Raw genomic sequence first — 20,236 nt, 5'->3', positions numbered from 1 at the left:
ACCGAAGCGGGGGTGCCATCCCCTCCGCAGAGGATCAAAATTGTGATGGCATGTCTTCGGATCATCCTCCGGGATGTTTCCCAGACCGTCCCCAATAGCCCACTGTGCAGCTCTAGTGCGACGTAAATTAACAACAACAACAAATTGTTTTTTTAATTTTTCGATTTAAACTTCTTTTTTTTTTTACTCAAGAAATTTTCCGGAATTTTGACTTGGGCTCACAATCACCCCTGTGTTAGTTTGGTAGTATCAGCTGACTAAATTATTTTCTACAATGAGGACATTAATACTGTTGTGACTAAAAGCTCGCTTGTTAGTTGTGATGTTGAGGTTTCATGAAATGGGTACCAGCTCATATGCTGTCTACGCTATCTGACCCCAGTCAAAATTATGTTGAATATCTGTTAGAGTCCTAAAAAGTAAGACTTGGAGCTATGCCGCCAGAATTGTGTAGTGTATATTGTTTCTATTTATTTATTCTATATTTACTAAGTATTTGTTTTTCCCCCTTGTTATTGACTTTTTGCTATCTGTTTTAGGTTGATCAGAATCGTCTGCTCTCACTTACTCCAGAAATAGGCAACTGTGAATCTCTCCAGGAATTGATACTTACTGAAAATCTTATATCAGAACTACCTTCATCAATCGGAAATTTAGTTAACCTAACAAACCTAAATCTGGACAGGAATCGTTTGTCTCTAATACCTTCCCAAATTGGAAACCTGACAAGGTTAGGAGTGCTATCCCTACGAGAAAATAGATTAAATTTCTTACCTGATGAAACTGGAATGTTAAAAGAATTACATGTCTTGGATGTGTCGGGGAACCGGTTAGTATTGATTTCAGTTATTTTTATACTTCACTCTATGGATGGTGACTATTCCGAAACTGCTCTTCACAAAGTTTTATTAATTTCCGAGGTTTTTTCCGAACACTCAAATAACTTTAAATAGATAAAAAATTGAAAATCAGTATATATTTATATTAAAAAAAAGTTAGTGCAAGTCTTGGCGTTGCAGCTGTATCTTGAAATTTTTTTCTTGCATTTGTCACCTTCCTTTTCTATAAGTTTAAAAGTACTTATTTAATTTTTAATATAAGCATACTTTAATACTGACAGTTTTGGGTTAACTATTGCTGTTTGCTTGTTAAATGGTCAACTCTAGTTTTCTGAAACTTACAAGGTTTGAAACAGCACTTATTAAAATGTTGAGATTACTTAATTATTTTATTTAGTTATTTTCAATGCTAATATGTGTTATTTAAGTAAGTACTTAACACACATACATACTATGCTATATTCTACTTAATGTACCTCTGCAAATTCTTATCGACTATAATTTTCCTTTTTTAGATTGCAATATCTGCCATTAACCATTACTGCTTTAAACTTGAAAGCTCTTTGGTTAGCTGAAAATCAGGTAATTTTTTTTCCTCTAATTATTTTCTAAAGAGTTTTTGCATGCTTAAAGTGATCTGAATTTATTAATATAAATATTGTATTGTGATTAATGTAACTTAGTTTGCAGTTTTTATATAAATAGGAGTAGTTTGAAATTTTCGATCATAATAGTGTTTAAAAGCTTGAATTTAACTGGCATTTATTATTGAAATTAATAATTGATGTAGTTAAATAAGAATTGGGCATGGTAAAATTTTAATGTGACTTTTCTTAAAACTATAATATTTCTTAGGAATAAAAACAATAAGAGAATTAAAACTGAAAGAAATAATTGAAACAATCTTATATTGAGAAATTACTTTTATGTACATATTTTATAAATAACAATTTTTTTCTTTTTTTCTAAAATTAAGCCTGAGGCATGCTTGCATATAAAATACTTAGTCCCCAAAAGGATTGAAGGAGTTTTCTCTCAAATATTTGAAATTAGTTACAAAATTCATCAACAGATGGTATTGCTGACTGAAAAACTATTAAAGGTTATTCTACTGCTTGTTATTGATTTACGTTTAAAGTATTTGCAAAGGCATTGATTCTTTTTTTTCTTCAGACTCAATGCTGCAAGCAGACATTATTTTGCAATCATTGGTTTATTTAAAAGTGCCACCTGTTAACCAATTTTGTAACCAGTTTTGAAACTTGGTGAGAATACATTTCTAGTTACTTCAAATACCCTGCAGATGCTTGAAGCTCTTTTCTAGTTGGTAGAATATTTTACTACATTTCTTCTTTTTTTCCATTTTTTCACTCCCTTTTCTTAAAAAAAAAACTAAATATTTATCCTTTGTGTTTTGACAGTCACAGCCCATGTTAAAGTTTCAAACTGATGTTAATGAAAGAACAGGAACAAAAGTGCTGACATGCTTTCTGTTGCCCCAACAAGAATATCACCCAGAAAGTATGGGTATGTCTCCATCTACTGAATTTAGCCATGTGTCTAAAATGTTATTATCTGACCAACTTTGTACATGCAACATAGGAAATCATTTTTATTTATTGTAACTTCCATCATCATCATCACTTGCAGCAACATATCTTTTTTTGCCACTCTAGTCCAACGTAAATAAAGTACTACTATCCAGATTCTTAGTTAGAAAATGGTTTGTTAATGCCAAGATATTCATAAATGTAATTTTTTCTTTTAAAAAATAGACTTTTAAGTGAGAAATGATGTTTTAAGGGATTGAAATTTCAATGGGATTTTTTAAAGATCGATTTGTTGAACTTCGAGTAGAACTTACATATAGTCAGAATTTTGAAATTAAATTTGTTTTGGGTTGTTATTTTAAAATTGTTTTTGGTTGCAGAAAATTAACTAAAGTTATCAAATGAATTATCCAATACATAAATGCGACATGTTTACTTAAGGGTTATATAAATAATCGAGCAATAAATTTTTAATGAGAAAAACTACAAAAGTTTGATTAATTTTTTTGTCACTTCCAAAGCACCTTGTATGAACAACAAAATCTTGTTTCTATTTGTATGTCAAAGTTGCTCAGTTAATTATCATCTTGTGTTTTTGTTATTTTTAATTTTTTTGCAAGTTTTTGTAAACCTGATTGATGAACAAGTAATCTTTGCAAAACTGCAGATTTGTTTCCCCCTTTTTTATCATCCTGTAATTCTATTGTTTTTTTAATAACCTACTATTTGTTCTCTTTAGAAAATTTGCTCAGAGACAGTGGTGAGCAGGATAGCAGATTAAGTTGGGACCAAAAAGCTGATCGAACTTCTTCTGTTAAGTTTGTTGAAGATGAGAAAGAATTGGAAGACAAAGAAGATAAGGAGGTGATTATTGTAATTGCAAACTAAAGTTTAAAATTGAATTGATTTATTTATACTTCCTGGCTTGAACTTTATAGAAATTATATAAATTTAGCATTTCATCAATTCCTCACTTTCATTTGTTATATTTTTTATTATTATGTATCTATATTTTTTATTTATCATAGATGCAAATAATGATGGGGGTACTGGTATTCATTAACTTAATTTTTTTTTTTTTTTTTTTTATTNTTTTTTTTTTTTTTTTTTTTTTTTTTTTTAATCTGAGCATGCATTTTGATTGATCAGGTTTAAGTTTAGGCAGTTTGGCAATTGTGTAAAAACATTAAACTGATCAACATCAAATCTTCTGGTTATTTTAAAATACTCTTTTAGAATAAATTTTTAAAAGAATAGCATTATTCTTATAAAAATTTGTTTTCATCAGTTCAACGCACATTAACAAAACATGTTTCACTGATTTTTAATCTTAAAAAATATGAAAAGATTCTTCAGAGATGATTCTGTTCCGGAAAAAGTCCGGATTTCAGGATTTTTTCGCTAACCGTGATCCGGAAATCCAAGGTTCAGAAGTTTCAAGAAATCATCAATCACATTTATAAATAAAAATTTTTGTATATTTTATTTAAAATATTAGAACTAGAATTTATACTTTGCATCTCTTTCATATGTAAATATTTTTTTCTGGTAGAATAATAAATGTGATTGAAGATAAAAGTAAACTCATACACAATTGTATGTAACATGCCTTGACTATTGTTACTCAAACCTTTCATCAATTTGACAGTGGTGCAGTTGTCATGGTGCGTAGATTTTTTAAAATGTGCTTAAAGGTGCTTATTTTTGCTTTTTAAAAGCCCTTATAGGTGCTTTTTACATTGGGTGTTTTTAAAAAGTGCTTATTTTTCCTTTTTCGAAAATGAGATTTTCTCTTCCATGTTGATTTTCGCCATGTATTATGAGATGGGTTTGGTGAAATTATTGCATTCTCGTGAGCAACTCTGCTGCATTTTGCAAGATATTCTCTATTTCAGGCTTCATTTTCCATGCTTTGATATTGAACCGAAAAATCTCTTGATCATTTTATAATGTCTGATATAATAAAGAAAAGAGTTCTTTGTTATAGACTAATTATTTTATAATGATCATGTAAAGTCTGAAAATTATTTTGCATTTTGTTTGTGTATATAGTGCATAAAAATATTTTTTGAGTGCTTAAAAAGTACTTAAAAGGTGCTTATTTTTTGTTGAGAGATTTCGCTATGCATCCTGAGTTGTTAATTTGCTTTTGAAAATGAGGAAAAGAATGTATCATTACTGGGTTGCCACCCCGCAGGAAAAACTAGGAAAATACAGAGAATTTTAAAATCATTTACAATAACAGGATTAATGCTGGGAATTTTTAATTTTTTCCTTTCTAACTGGGAAAATACATGGAATTTTATTTTTGTCTTTTAAAAGTGGTGACCATTTATAACGCAATCCATGAGATATTTAAGGATGATATTTCGGCTATACTAAACTACAGTTGGACCTCTATTTAACGAAGTCACTAAATCCCGATAATAAGTACCCCTTTTGAGGTACTTAAATAACACAAAACAGGTTTTAAATTCATAAACACTGGACATAGTTAAAATAGCAATTGATACACCTTTATCTTGTAAACTAGTATCTACTATTTATTTTATAAATATTAACCATAAAAGAAATCTGCATCGAGAGCAAGAATAGAGCAAAACATTATCAAGTGTTACACTATCATGCTACATTAATTTTAAACTTAAAAAAAAAAAGCTAATTTTATGTATAAAATTATGGCTGTATTTATTGTAAAATTAATTTAAACTTACATTACCACATGCATTCTTTAGTTTAATTGCGACTAAAGATTACTAGACTTAATTGCGACTGATAAAATCTCTTAATTATGTTTTGAGTTTTTCGTTTGAAATTCAAACAAGAAAGGGATTTTACTGCTTTGTCTTTAAGTTAAGTGGCTTCACAAATCAATTCAAAGTCATTTTCCCCATATAACATGTTAACAAGTTTGAAATGTTCTGAAATATTTTGGGAAAGTGGATCTCAAAAAGTTTGTTAAATAGAAAATTCACTTCACTTTTTGGAAGTTATTTGACAAAGAAATTTCCAAAATGTTTTTTTGCTCGTCTGAAAGAATCGCGCAATAGAGAAATTTTCAAAATTAAATTTCTTTAAATAGAAGTCAGACTGTATTTCATTTACTATAGCATTATTTGTTTTAAGTATGTTAAGCTATTTCTTATTTTTTCAAGTTTTTCCAGTGATTAAAACTAGTATAGCTAGACTAATATAGGCCACTCAAGAGCACAGTGATGTTTCCTCTTAATATATTGTGTATAATATGTACGGGGAATTTTTTTTCTCCTGATTTGAGTGGCAACCCTTTGTTAGTTAAGGAATCTCATATTAAGTGATCATCGTAATTACTCATTGATTGCTATTTTTTTAATACATTTTCTATTTTAGGAAGAAAGTATTTTTAACCTGTCTTTTTATCACAATTTTTAATTTTTCATAATATAAATCAAGTTTTGTTTTTCAGTGTTTGCCACATCAGATATGTGTTTTTAAAGGTTCAATTACAACTTTAATTTCATAGTAATTTTCATGTATTTGCTGTTGTTACTTGAATTTGAATGTACTTGATTTTAAGTTATTTTTGTAATCAGAATTTTACTTTTTAAGGATCCCTCAGATTAATATTTTTGATTCCTTATTTTTACTCTTTAAATTTTGCTTAGAATGAAATTTTTCAGTAATCTGCATAACGAGTTTGTGTTCATAGTGGACTCTCCAGTTTATGCATGTGTTATTATCTATCCCACAGTGCTTTGCTGCTTTAAAAATTCACTGCATGTTGCCATTTTTTTCTTCCCTTTATTTTTAGTACTATTTTTGTTTTCCCTCTTATTTTTTAGACTCAATTTGTGCGGCATGATACACCTCATCCACGAGAACTAAAAGCTAGGCACAATAAGTTGCTAGTTAGCAAGGCTAAAAACATTGACGGCCATGTTGTGGCACATGAAGAGGTAATGCATTGTACTGCTGTTTTGAATTTTTTTTTATCACAATGAAGTAGTTGTTCCAGAAGTAACAAAACATTTGATTAATGAGTAAACTACTTACTATTTAACAGTAGGTTACGCAATATTTGCAGAAATATTTATATGAAATGAAGCTACCTTTTTTTTCTTTTTTTTGTAGGAATTGACCACCAAGGAATTGAGCCATTTATTTTGAAACTAATTTTTTTTCAGATGTTTCAATTTTATATTTTTTATTTATTTACAGGGTAACCGCATACCTGGAAAGTCATGAATTTCGGTATTGAACTAAATTTGTCATGAAATGTCATGGTTTTTACTATTTTTTTAAAAGAAATCATGGAACGTCATGGATTTAGGTTGCCGAAAAATTTAATTTTTAAAATGGAATCCCCAAATTTCATGGCGTTTCGAATATCTTAATTTCTAACAAAATCCCCACTCACAGTCATATTTTATTAAAATATAAAATGTTATTACCATGTTCTTTAAAAATTATGGTGTTCTTTCAAAAAATGAAAGAAAAAACATAATTTCTAAAACGAATTATCTTTTAAACTTCTGTGATTTCAGAATTTTTATTATTATTATTTTTTTTATCAATTTAATATCTATAAATAAGAAGATGCAGTGTATAACAGTTTTGGTTATACCTATCATTTCAATTAATGTTATTATAATGCCTTTTTGAATTTATTGTTCTGTTTTTGTCGGAGAAAATAGTAACTTTGTTAAGTCATTAAAAATTCTTGGAATTAGTCATGGAAAATCATGAAAAGTCATGAATTTGAAAATCTAAAATGTAGCAGATACCCTGTATTTATTTTTGTGGTTAAAGTTAATTGCTACCTTGGTAAAAATAATGGATTGAAAATAAATGAACTTTGTAGCTCTTCTTTTTTTAGGATTTGCAGTGGCATGAGTCCATTTTTTTTTAGCAATTTGAATATTCTTAACTTTAAAGTATTGTATATTCGATCATAAAGAAAATCGTTGTCTGTGAGAGTAATATTAATTATTGTATATTTTTGAAATGAATGGCTTAATTACTTGCTTTACCATAAAAAGTCATAGAGCAGCTGTCTTTAATATTTAGGCATGCTTGCTGATTTTGCTTTCCATATTTTGCATGGCTGGTAACACTGATGTTTGAGTGTGACTAAAGTTTTATAATTGAAAAACTAAGTCGATGTGTTATTTTTATGAATTGGCAGGTCTTCATTTATTGTGCAAGAGCCGAAGAGGGAAGGGGCTTTCAAGTTGCTTACTTTTACTGGCGTAAGGGAAGATCTGAGAAATACATACATAAAACACTAAATTTCTGTAATGATTGTAGATGGGGGGGGGGGGAATCGGTAAATTTAATTTAATGAAAAAATTTATGTAAATAGGATAAATTCAAAGGAATTTGAACGAATTTTTTTCCAAATCAATGATTATACCTGTAATCAAAGATAGTAATACTGTAATAATGAACACAAAGAAATGACTTCAACTGTAAGCTTCATCTACATAGGTATGATTCTACAAACTAAAGTTAAAATATTGTGTAAATGCTATGTTCTATAAAAAATAATGATTTTGATAGTATAATTAATCGAAGCAAGAATTTTGCTAACTCTAAGTTCAACTATAAAATTCTTAAAAATTTAAACTTGTAAAGAAAAAGTAATAAATCCTTTAAAATGTGTCTATAAAAGTGTACATTCCAAAGAATTCCACAATCTTAAACAAATTCACCAGATAAGATAAAATAGCTCAAACATTTTTCTGTGATATCAAATTTACTGATATGTTAAATTTTTTTCAATATCTAAATTGGTCTGAAACCACCATTATTCAATTAAATTAATAATGAGATATGAATGTTTAAAAACTGTTAAGAAAATCTATAGTGTATGAGTACAGTGTGTTGTTATTGAGAAATTCAATTAGTAAATGATCCCTAAGTTTATCAATTGGGAAATAGTGTATTAGATGTTTGTTTTTTGTTATGAAAATTAAAATGGATTTACTAAAATTGACAATCAAGTAAGAAATAGCATGGCTGCTTCATGTATTTATAGAATTAAAACCTTAGATTAAAATTTAGAGTCTTAGTTTTAAATTACATTTTGAAAGAAAAAAGTGTCACATTTTTTCTCTTGATAGGAAAATGCTGCTGCGAAATGCAGGTCTGATTCTGTTCAAGGAAAAGTTAGAGCCCTACCTACTAAAAGAATTATATGACAGAAAAAAATTAATATTTATTGCATAATGCCAATCATAACATAATCTTTCACAAAGGAAATTGAGAGTTTAAAAGTGTTTTACTTAACGTTTTTTTTAAAACTAAATAACTCCATTTAGTAATAATAGTTTAATATAATAATTTAGTTTAATAACTGAAAAAAACAACTTTTACTCTACCATACAAAATTTTGAAATAAAAATTTTTAAGAAAAATCCTAAAACTAAAAAATTTTACTGTTTGTTATTGGAAACTTTTTATTTACTTTTTTCATTTCAAGTGCAATGTTATCCAATATAAAACAACTTTGTTGTTTTTTTTGAACAAAAAATTGCTTAAAAATATAGTCTAAAATTTAAAAAATATTTGTATATAGCTTGCATTTTTGAAATAAGAAATCAAAAGTAATAATAGTGTATAAAAATTCCTGGCACTTTTTACTTATTATGCTTTTCATTGCTATTTCATTCGGTGATAACAAATATATCTAGATTGGTTTTATGCAAAAGTTCATAAATTATAATTATCATAATTATTTAAAGTAATAGATTATAATTGCATTACGAGTAAAATTTTCTATTATATTGTTTTAGTTACATGCACCGCTACCTTCATAACTTGTACATTTATAATGTCTCATCGGATCAAAAAGTATTTTATTTATTTATTTTTTATTTTCTTAATTTACATCATAATAAAATTTAAATTTACTAGTTAATCAGATTTGTTATCACAAATTCAGATATCCTTAAAGAAATAAAATATTCAAAGAATATTTTTTTCTTTTCAATTATTTCTAAAATGGAATTTTATGTTTGGTTTAAAAAGTCTTTTAAAGGCTTTAAGAGAAAGAAAATTCCTCCCCTGTGAGAATTTAAATTTGAAATTCCTTTAATGTTTTGAGTACAAAGACACTTATCTATATCCTACAGCATGTGTATTTTAGTGGTGGATGGTTCTGTAAAATGAATATGACTCTTTACGTATAAAGAATATGACTCATTACATAAAATGAATATGACTTATTACATATAACATTAGAGCATTACTGTGGTTAGCCACAAAGTTACCTTTCGTCAAAAATTTTTTTTACTACTGTTTCCTGATAGGTAAGAGCTTCTGGAATTTTCATGTAACAGCATAATGCACAAAAACATTTCGTTGTTTGTATAGAAATGTGTTTTTTCCCCCTCTGAAATGGTTTCTCGAACATTTGAATACGTTTCACGTTATAGTCTGATGAATGCATAATTTCAACTGACACTGCATGCTAAAAGAATATTGAATTTTGAAAAAATTTACAAATGACTTTTGTGTGTGCTCTGTATCAGTGCAAATGTTTAACAGATGTACTAAAATACATTTTTTGTATGATGTGAGCGGGTATCCATCGATTTAAAATTTTAAATAGCAAACGAAACTTTAGATAAGACGTAAAAGCATTGCTGCATCTTCTCTTTGAATATATAGACTAAAAGAGCCTACTGACTATGTTTACTAGCAGTAGCTTTATCCAACTAGTTGACATTTCCTTTCTATAATATAATAATTGAATACTAAGTTTTATAATTTTTTTTCCTTTTTAGATACATTGGACTATATATACATTTATTTCCCTTTTTTTTAAAAAAACTGTGAATGACTTTAAATTTTTAAGTTTAAATTTATTCATAAAATTTGCTACATAGCCTGTATATATTATAGTAACTTATTTATAGTAAATTAAACAAATAATGATATAGATTATATATTTCTATTATACATAATTTATATTTTTTTAGTTGAAAAGTATTTTTGCCTTCATACTTTTAAGAGTATAAATTTTTAATATGGTAAAAGCATTTTTTAAAAAAAAAGAGGAAGACTTTTTTGTGATTGGTCTTATTTGCAAATTTATGTTAAGGTTTTTATAATAATTTTGATAAGTTAATAGGATTCTACGAAAGCTGCTATGACAAATATTATTTAGTTTTGAGTATTTCTGAAAACTTCACATGGTTTTTCTGTAAATATTTCAAAAGTAATTTGTCTCAAATTTTTGTTACTTTTGGATCACTCTGTATTTTGTGCATACTCACTGTTTTTTAAGTACTTCAAATGTTTTTGAAAAGTGAAAATTTTGTTTTTGCCTTTTTGAACTGAGCGATTTTTGAACAAGATTTTTGATAATAGCATTTTTCTATATTGCATTAATTTCAATTGCTACATTATGAAAAAATGTTTCTTTTCGAAGTTCAACTACTCAGACTTTAACATTGACTATTTTGCCATTTGTTAAATTCAATATTAGAATAATGTAATATAAATGTGATGCAGTAATTGCTTTTATTTTGCATTTGCATATAGACGCTTGCTGCACAGTTTTATTTAAGTAAATTTAGATTTGTTGTACCCTTTTTTTTTAAATCCCAAATTGTAATAAACTTTTACATTTTAATAAGATCTGTGCCCTCTTTTGAATATTGACATATTTTGAAAACATTTGGCAAATTCTAATTTATATTTTTGTTTCTTATCTACATAGTATTTCATTGGAATGCTTTGTGTTTTCTGTTTAGATAATCGTTTATAGAATAGTTTTGATTAAATATTTAAATTAAAACATAGAATAGTCTTTTTTTTATTTAAATAAATTGTTTTGTTTTTTTTTGTTTTTTTTTATTAAGTTGTATGCCTAGCCATTTAACTTTTTTTTATACAATTAAACACTTTTTATTTTGCTTATAAATGTATTTTTCTATCGAATGACTGCCTAAAATAAATTGTGTCTATGATTAACAGCAACTTGCTGCATCACGTGCTACAGAAATTTTGGTGCAAAACGTGAAAGCAAGATTTGTTTAATTCATTTTAATCTAGTGCTTAAAGAATCCTAAAATATTATCTTTCATCTATAGATTAGAAAATTGTAGACAAAATGGCTGAATGTGATTGTTCAGACATTTAAAACTTAATTTTTAACATGAAAAGGTAAGAACCTTAATTATTTTAATTTTATAAAGCAGTTACAAGGTATAATGTGTTGATTTGAAAGGTAATTTGGTAAGCATATTTTTTTGAAGTGCTGTAATAATATTTGAAATTATTTTTAAAGCTAGATAATAAAATCTGCCCCACCACCCATGAAAAAAGAAATATTCCAGGTAATAGCATATGAAATTTTAAACTTATTTTTCAAGTGTTGCCATTTAAATAACAAAAATTTAAAATCACAACATCATTATTCAATGTATACTCTAGATTATTATAATACAAATTTTTGAAGTGCTCTGTTTGTTTTCATTTTATCCCATTCTTACAAATGAAAATCAAATATTGCCGTTTAATCTTAACTTTAGTTGGCCCAAATAAGTGAAATTTACTATTAAGTTTTATTAAGAATTTTTAAGTTTATTAGTAAAGAAATGTTTAGAATGTTTATTTTTTTTATTAATTTTTAAACAAAAAATATTGTAAAAGAAAAATATTTATGTAAAAAAGTGAAAGATAAATATGCCGATAGGTTTGTCAAAGCAACCAGGAGAAATTATACATCACAGATTATTGGCATTTTCAATTAGCAACACCTTATATAAATTTTAAATCAAACGTGTATACATATCACGCATTAAAAAATGTCAGATTATTATATTTAGTTAGATTGTAATTGGGAATTTACATTTAAAAGTAATATTGTATGGCGATTAGGTACTGTATTCGAATCTACTAACGTTTTCTGCTTTTTCTTACCATTACTATTTATTGTTTATAGAAGGGAAATGAAGTGATTGACAGTTTTAGACCTCAAAGATCGAGCATAACATCTGTCACTTCATCGAGCTCGGAAACCTCAGCGACACAGTTTAAAGGTATGTGAAGGATGAGTTTTTTTTCTTTATTGTAGAGTTTAGGGCAAAATTTAAGAAATTTTGTTACTAGCCTGTGGAAGCCTTTTTAGCAGTGACTAGTTTTTAAAACATGTGGCTACTTTCTCAAAAATTGAAATTTCTAAACAATTAAAAAAAACTGATGCTATTAATGTAAAATATTTCTTCTGGTGCAATTATCAAAAAAAAAAAAGCCTTGAGCTCTCCAAATTGGTTTATGTAAAATTTAAAAGTTCTATAAAATGTAAGGTTCCAGCAACATCAAATTATGTTTATTTCGGAATAAGGTTCATGCAACATCAAACTGTGTTTATTTCTGAACACAAATGTATTTTTTATCGAAAAAATCTCCCTTAATTCTGATTATAATTGTGCAGCAACTAGGAAAAATTGGAATTATCGGGAGTTAATTGATTTTGGAAATTTCAAGGAATTTCTAAAAAATCTTTAAAAAAAAGGAAATATTTTATAACAAGCACTTAAGCCATCAATGCTTCAATCCTTGAGCAGTGCTTCACCAAGAATGACCTAAACAAGTTTTCTCCCATATTTCTGGTCCTGAAGTTTCTTCAGTAGTGATTCGTCGTTTTTTCGGTCGTTAACCTATAGGTTTTCGAAATGGATATATTGAACACGTTATTATGACATGTGAATTTCTAATTTGAGCTATCACTTTCTTTAAGTGCTCAATTCGTAACAATTCTATTATATTTTCTTATCTTTTGATTCTTCGTGATTCCATTGTGATTTTATGTCATTTGATGATTGTTCTTTCACAAGTTATTTATCATTTTTCCAGCTTTTTCTCATGGTTTTTCAAATTTAGATATTTTAAATACAATTTTATTACATCATAGGAATTTTGAATTTGATGTATCACTTTTTTTAATCTGTCAGATTCTTGACATTATAACTTCACCTCGATGAATGTGCTGTTTTTCATCTATTTATCATTTTTAAGCTCTTTCCACAGGATGGAATCAAACTTTTTTTTCTTTCTTGAATATGTTATTGCGACAAACAATTGAATAAGAGTTGTCACTTTTTGGCGTGTGTGATTCACAATGACTCCTCCTTAAATCCACGTCTTTACCCCATTGTTTTTTTGGGGGGCCATGTTTTTTCTAAGTCTTTATACACTGTTATCATGACAAATTAAGTAGTATGAATAGTAAATGAACTTAGTATATTTTAGGTTTCCTTAAAGTGATGCAAATCTTTGTGAAATGCAATGCTCCTTTTTGTGATTGATACTTTTTTTTAGGGGATTCAATGTCATTTTTAAGATCTAGAATATATAATATTGGAATAATGAAAGAAAAAAAAGTATATAATATTAGAATAATAATTTATAATATTAAACTGTCTATCGCTATTATTTCATTCTACTCTAATTGATTATATATTTTAAATGATAAAGTATTTTTATTTTATTTAATATTAAATGTGATTGGCGCGATACAGGAAAAATCTTGAATTTACTCTGAAAATGTCTTCTCACTGGGCACCTCGTGGTGGAAAAAAATAATCCTATGTAGTAAATACGAAAAGCTGAAAGCACATGTAACAGAGCTCGTGGGAGCATTATTCTCTGATAAAAAATTGGTGACTGAAAAATTTTTAATCCCCACTTTTTATATTTAGTGTCTGATGGCGGCCATTAATTTTACTCTATATATTTTTTACTATTTAATGTTTTCCATTAAGAGACAAATGTAAAATTTGAATCTAAATGTATCTGTAATGCAATATGAAATTTCACTTATTGGAGGAAATTTCACTTATTTAATTTATTTGTAATTCTGATCTATTTGTAATTAGATAATGCTTAGTTCAAAGGAAAAAATGAATAAAATAAGATTGCTTGTTATTTAGTTAAAAAACCTTTTAGTGCCATTGCAAAAATTTATTATTAGAACAAATAAGACATGTGAATGAATAAATCATTTAAATATACATTTTTTAAGTTTATTCTAACGTAAATTTTAAGTCTTTATGCATTATCAACTTACTGTCAAAAAAGAAAGAAAAAAATATTTTTTTTATGTTAAATTTAACGTATGTCAGTTTCTTTATTTGTTTGAATTCTTTTAGTTCATAAGTGGGATCTTAAATTAGTTTATAATTTTAGTTTTATAGCCAGAAAAACACAATTTAGAAGAACACACTATTATCACTCAAGAATAGTGTAAAATCAAATGAATTTTTTTTATTTTGTTGATGAAAAAAATATCTAATTATAATGAGAAATAAAAAAGTTATTGTAACTAAAATTAAAGATAAAGAAAAACTCTTGATGATTTTCAGAGTATAAGTATTATTAATTAATAATTTGGAGTATAAATATTAAGCTCTGACTTTTCAGATGCTGTTCAGAGCTTAGCAGATATTCCTGATTCAGATGATCTTCCAGAGGCTGATCAAATGCCAGAACAGACTGAAGATGTTGATTCAAATCGTCCATTGTATCGTGCTCAAACCCGTGAAGATTTGCTGGATGAAGAAGAATCTGCGCTCGACAGTTCGGATGTATGTTTTTTTTTCTGTCTTTACTGATAGATTTTTCATGCAGCTTATATCTTTTTAAAGCTACTGCTTTTGAAATTCGAAAAACTTTTTCCTGGAGATTAGATATGAATCCTTTATTATTTATAAGTTTCTCGTTCTGTAATTCAAAGGTGTCCAACTATCGGTACTGTACCAGGGGTTCCAATAATTTGACCTTTTGATTAAAAAGAAATGATAATGATTTTGTAGTTATTTGTATAGTTATATAAATATCCCATTATTAATTCATTATTTGTTTAATGCATATTTCAGTTATTTTTATTTAAACTATTTAAGCTAAATGCTAATAAAAAAAGAAATGACAAAATTATTTAAAAAAAAAAATTTGCCAAAAAAATATTGAATACATTAGGAGGAAAAGGAAATGTATTTATGAAAGAAATTCATTATTATTCATCATCTAACTTTTGAATTGAAAATATTGTTAGAAAAACTGAATTCAATGCTAAAAAGATTTTCTTTGAAAAGTTTGAAGTTTCTTTGAAAGTTCATTCTCAAGATTTATAAGTTTTTTTCCCCATTCCAACAAAATTTATAATTCAGCATATTTTATTTATTTTTGACTCAAATTTTAACCTAAACAAATTCAAAAGAGGAGGCTAGATACTACTCCAGACCTGCGAGTTCAACTGTCTGATACAAAACCGTAATTTAATTTTGGCGAAATAATGAAGAAATCTATGATATGAAAAGCAATTTTGTTTGTATAGCAAAAAAAAAAAATGCCCTAGAATATAAAAAAATAATTACCCTGAAATAGAAGGGAAGGGACAATATTACATGTCCCAAAGAATCTCAAAAATAAAGTAAAAAGAGTAAATTTAAAAATCCTTTAATGCTTTCATAACAATTACAATTGTCATTAAAATTTTGGCCTTAATTAAGATCAATCTAAATTGTAATATGATTGTCATGTTTATTTTCTCTTGTGTAATAAGTGAATTTTTAAAAATATTTTTGTTTATCTTACAGGAAGCAGAGAAACATGTAGGATTCGACACTGATACAGATGATCAATCAGATAGGCCAAATAAATTGTATCGAAGAGATACACCTCACCATTTAAAAAATAAACGCATTAACCTGATTGATTCTCAAAAGGATTCAGAAAAGGTATGGATTTTTAGTAAAAAATTGCTTTACAGATTCAATGCATCTGTAGACCTGTTTATTTTAGATTAACTTTGCTTGAGAAATACTTTAGAGCAGGGGTGTCAAACTCAAAAGCTAACTTGGGCCAAATAAACAATGCTTAACTTTAGGCGGGCCGAAAAAAAAAATCTATGTTCATAGAAACAAATATTTTTATTTTGAATTGTAATAAACATATATAAAGTTAAATTATTGTTTACGTCCAGATTCTTGACATCTCTTCTCTGCTACTATCTTTTTTATTTTGGGAGAAATTTTATTGACAGAGACTACTTTCAAAATTGACCCAACGTGAACTTTATTAATACGGTTCTGGACAGGAGATTTATTTTCATTCATAACAGAAAATAATTGCTCTCCCTAAGTACTTCCAAACATGGAAATAATTTAATGCTCGAATTTTCGGGTATTTTCAAACCTTGCCGGTAAATATTCGTGAAATTTAGGCACACCCACTTCAGTGAATTTTGCCTACAAATTTGAGTCACACTGAATCTCAATCACTTCCATTTGCTTATAACTGGGTACTGAGTCTATATTTATTGAGAAAATCGAAGAAAACAAACAAAATTTGTGTTCCAAGGAATTAAAATCTATAAACCTTGTTTCAAATTCTGTTCTAAGATTTGAAATTGTTTTCTGTGTATTTTTGATACGATGCAGTATCATCTAAACTAGATTTGTTCTTGTTGCACGTTGGGAAGTGCTCTAAATCTTCATTTTTCAGTTGCCTTTCCCAAAGAAATAGTTGACATAAGCGTTTGGTTATATCAACCATAAAAGATAAATCTTGCAACCATATTTGATCGGAGAACAAGCTTGTATCTTGATTTATAGTTTTTAAAAACTTACATATTTTTTCTTTCAAATCCCAGAATTGTTTGAGAACCTTGGAGCAAGATAACCAACTTACCTCGCTATAGTAGGATAAACCTGATTATGTATTATCTAATTGATAGCTTAGTGTGAAACGGACTCCATTTAAGCCAGTTAGAATTTTACATTTTCGCGCGTACAATTTGAAATTATCTATATAGTTTATAAATAAAGTATATTATAATTTTACATTTTCGCGCGTTCAATTTAAAATTATCCATGTAGTTTATAAATAAAGTATATTATAATTTTATATGCTGCTTTCGTTTCTAATTCACATTTTTATTTTATTTTTAATTTGCTTCAGATATATTGGCTGGACCATAAAAATGTTCATCTCGGGCCGCGAGTTTGACACCCCTGCTTTAGAGCATATTAGTTAATTAAAATTAAATTGCTTTACTTACTTTTTGATGTGTAGAAGCAAATTATTGATTAATTACGAAAGGTTGGAAAATGAGAGAGAAAGCTAAAATCATTAGACAGGGAGACAGCAACACTTTTGTAAATTTCATTCCTTTTCATTGTTTTATTTATATTAAATATTTTTTTAATTTTATAATATATTGCCTTGAATATATCATGCTGCTTTATATTAAAATTTGTCTTGATTCAATTAAAAAATACTCATCACGATTAATTGTTATTAATGCTGAAAACTGTATGCTACAAAATAATCACATTAATGTAAATAATATTAAGATATGACATTTTTACATATGTTGTCAATCAAATGCGAAATTAACTTTTAAGCATATTCCCTTCTAAATGTTAAATCTTTTTTTGCACTGTAAGGGTTTTGTTTCTATTTAAATTGCTTTAAACCCTATAAACTTTCTTTAAATTAAAGTATATAACTTGCATTTATTTTACTCACTAGAATATTATATTTTATTTTAACAAAAATTTAATTAATGAACATTAAAGTTATTTATTGTTAAAATTTATGTTTAAAATAACTTTTGTAATGTGATAAAAAAATCCATGACTTTTCCCATTTTTATTTATTTCAAATTATCTGATATTTTTTTTTTCTGATAAGGGAATTTATTTTTAAATGTAATCAGTTTTGCAATCTATAGTTTTAAACATTTGAAAGTATTTAATTCTATGCAAACATGTTACTAAATTTATTGCTCAAAAGAATTTAGTGCCTAGAACAAAAATGTTTTTATAATTATTACTACCGATATTCGTGCCTAAATACTTGGGCATTTTGCCCTTCATTGGTCAATCAGCTGTGCATGTAGCCCTTTACTCAAAAAGGCATTCCTAAGCATTAAAAAAAAAAAAGAATTCGCCTCTTCTATCAGATTTAAGTTATGGACTATATAATATTAAATTACAATAATGCTCTATTGTCTTTATATATTTGTATATGCACATACGATAGAGTCCCGATTGTGTGAGTTTCCGCTTTAACCAAGCTATCAAATATTTCAATGATTTTTTTTTTAAACTACCGCCGAAAATAATCTGAGTTTTATCTTCCAAATACTCAGGAAAACGAAATCCAACAACTTGATCCAATTATATGATCGTTAATATCGTCAATTATGAAAACGAATCTAGCGAAGATGATGAAAATCAGTGACTATGAAAATCAACATATAAAAATTTCTCATACAGACAGACTTAAAGTTATTGAAAGTGCTATTGAATATATGGAACAGAAAGAAAAGGTGACACCAGCCTTCCTGTTATCCTCAAAAAAATGGCAAAGCATTGCTACAAAAAAGCACCAAAGTATTGTTAAACAAAAAATGATTAAGAACTTCTTTAAGTAAAAACTCTTTAATTCTCATAAAGTATGCTCTTCAGGAGTTTTCAAGTAAGCTTTTAAATTATAATATGTATTGTATGTGGTGTAGTCGTATAAATTTTGTATTTGTTAAATATATTACATTTATACCTACTATTTATTTTTAAAATTTCTTTATACTCTTCGCTGTAACCGAGTTTTTCGGTTATCCGAGTTAGTCGTGGTCCACATTAACTTGGATAATCTGGACTCTACTGTATATATATATATATAGATATCTATAAGAAATGTAAATTAACCCCTTTTTTTTCTATAGGTTCTTGCTATTTTAGCACAAGCTGCTGATAAAAAACCTATATCAGATGAAGCACCCTCCTCCAACTCCTCACCTCTTCCACCTGAATTAGAAAATGATGAAACTACTCATGATGCAAATGGTTATTATTAAATACATTCTGTATTTTTTTGATAATAAATTATAATTAAAGCAATTTTTATAATTTGTTAAAATGAAAAACAGAACTTGCCAGAGTGTTATAATGAAATATTTCCTTTGCTAGTTCAAAAATGAATTCTATTATAAAATTTTAATGGCAAGTTATTTATGGTTCAATTGCTCTTGCTTCATGAGATATTTGATTTCAGTGGTAATTATTCTGTGAATCTCATCAATATTTTTTTAAACAAAACATTTAATTTATTTTATAGGTCTTGATGAAAGAAATATAAATATTACTATTGCTCCTTCTGACATAGAGATAGTGATCCAGAAAACGACTGCAGGCTTGGGTTTAAGTATAGCTGGAGGTATTGGTTCTACGCCTTACAAAGGAACTGATGAGGTTATTTTTTTTTAAATTTGAATTATTTTTATTTTGTACAAAGAAGTTTACATATAATCGATTTAGGATAACTCTAATCTGAAGGGACTGAAGCTCAACTTTGGCTTATCTGAGATCTAGATTAATATTAGATTAATTTTTTTAAAGTTATAATAAATTTAGATTTAATAATTAATATATAGATAATTGATTTAATAAATAATTTTTAAACAACAGAATGACCCAAATTTAAGAAAAATTATCAAGATTATGAATTATTAGAATGTGAGTATGAACCTTACTTTTAATTAACTTTCTCATTATTAAGTAATATCACATTTTTCGTTAAATTGAGCACGTTTAAGTCTCTTTAAACAACAAATCATCAATTTTTTGTAGGTGCAAAAGTATTGAAGCATTAATGTTTTCTTTGCTCTTTATAATTCTTTGTTGAGCCTCTAATCATTCTTGGTTCTTATGTGTTTGAAGCTAGTGCTTCTATACTTTCTTCTTCTCCTTCTGTTGATGATATAAATTATTCAGAAATTTTGCCATAAGCAGCAATGTCTTCTTTAAAGTTTATAAAAATCTGTATTCTCACATTCTGTCTCATTAAGTTCTA

General features: G+C 27.1%; 1 protein-coding gene across 1 annotated transcript in view; it reads left to right on the top strand.

The window, feature by feature from the left end:
- The window catches only part of LOC107436583 (protein lap4), an 86,036-nt gene that overhangs the window by 9,851 nt on the left and 55,949 nt on the right, over window positions 1–20,236 (top strand). Inside the window, exons 8-17 of the mRNA XM_016048347.3 lie at window positions 540–829; window positions 1,355–1,421; window positions 2,261–2,366; window positions 3,129–3,253; window positions 6,211–6,324; window positions 12,321–12,417; window positions 14,801–14,964; window positions 15,976–16,116; window positions 19,110–19,230; window positions 19,502–19,635. Of these exons, the coding sequence (XP_015903833.1) occupies window positions 540–829; window positions 1,355–1,421; window positions 2,261–2,366; window positions 3,129–3,253; window positions 6,211–6,324; window positions 12,321–12,417; window positions 14,801–14,964; window positions 15,976–16,116; window positions 19,110–19,230; window positions 19,502–19,635 (1,359 nt within the window). The remainder of the gene's footprint in view (window positions 1–539; window positions 830–1,354; window positions 1,422–2,260; window positions 2,367–3,128; window positions 3,254–6,210; window positions 6,325–12,320; window positions 12,418–14,800; window positions 14,965–15,975; window positions 16,117–19,109; window positions 19,231–19,501; window positions 19,636–20,236) is intronic.

Source organism: Parasteatoda tepidariorum, chromosome 6 (assembly GCF_043381705.1).
Source record: "Parasteatoda tepidariorum isolate YZ-2023 chromosome 6, CAS_Ptep_4.0, whole genome shotgun sequence".
In the NCBI taxonomy this organism is placed as follows: Eukaryota; Metazoa; Arthropoda; class Arachnida; order Araneae; family Theridiidae; genus Parasteatoda; species Parasteatoda tepidariorum.
The sequence above is the reverse complement of the archived record's forward strand: the minus strand, read 5'-3'. Positions and strand labels throughout refer to the sequence as shown.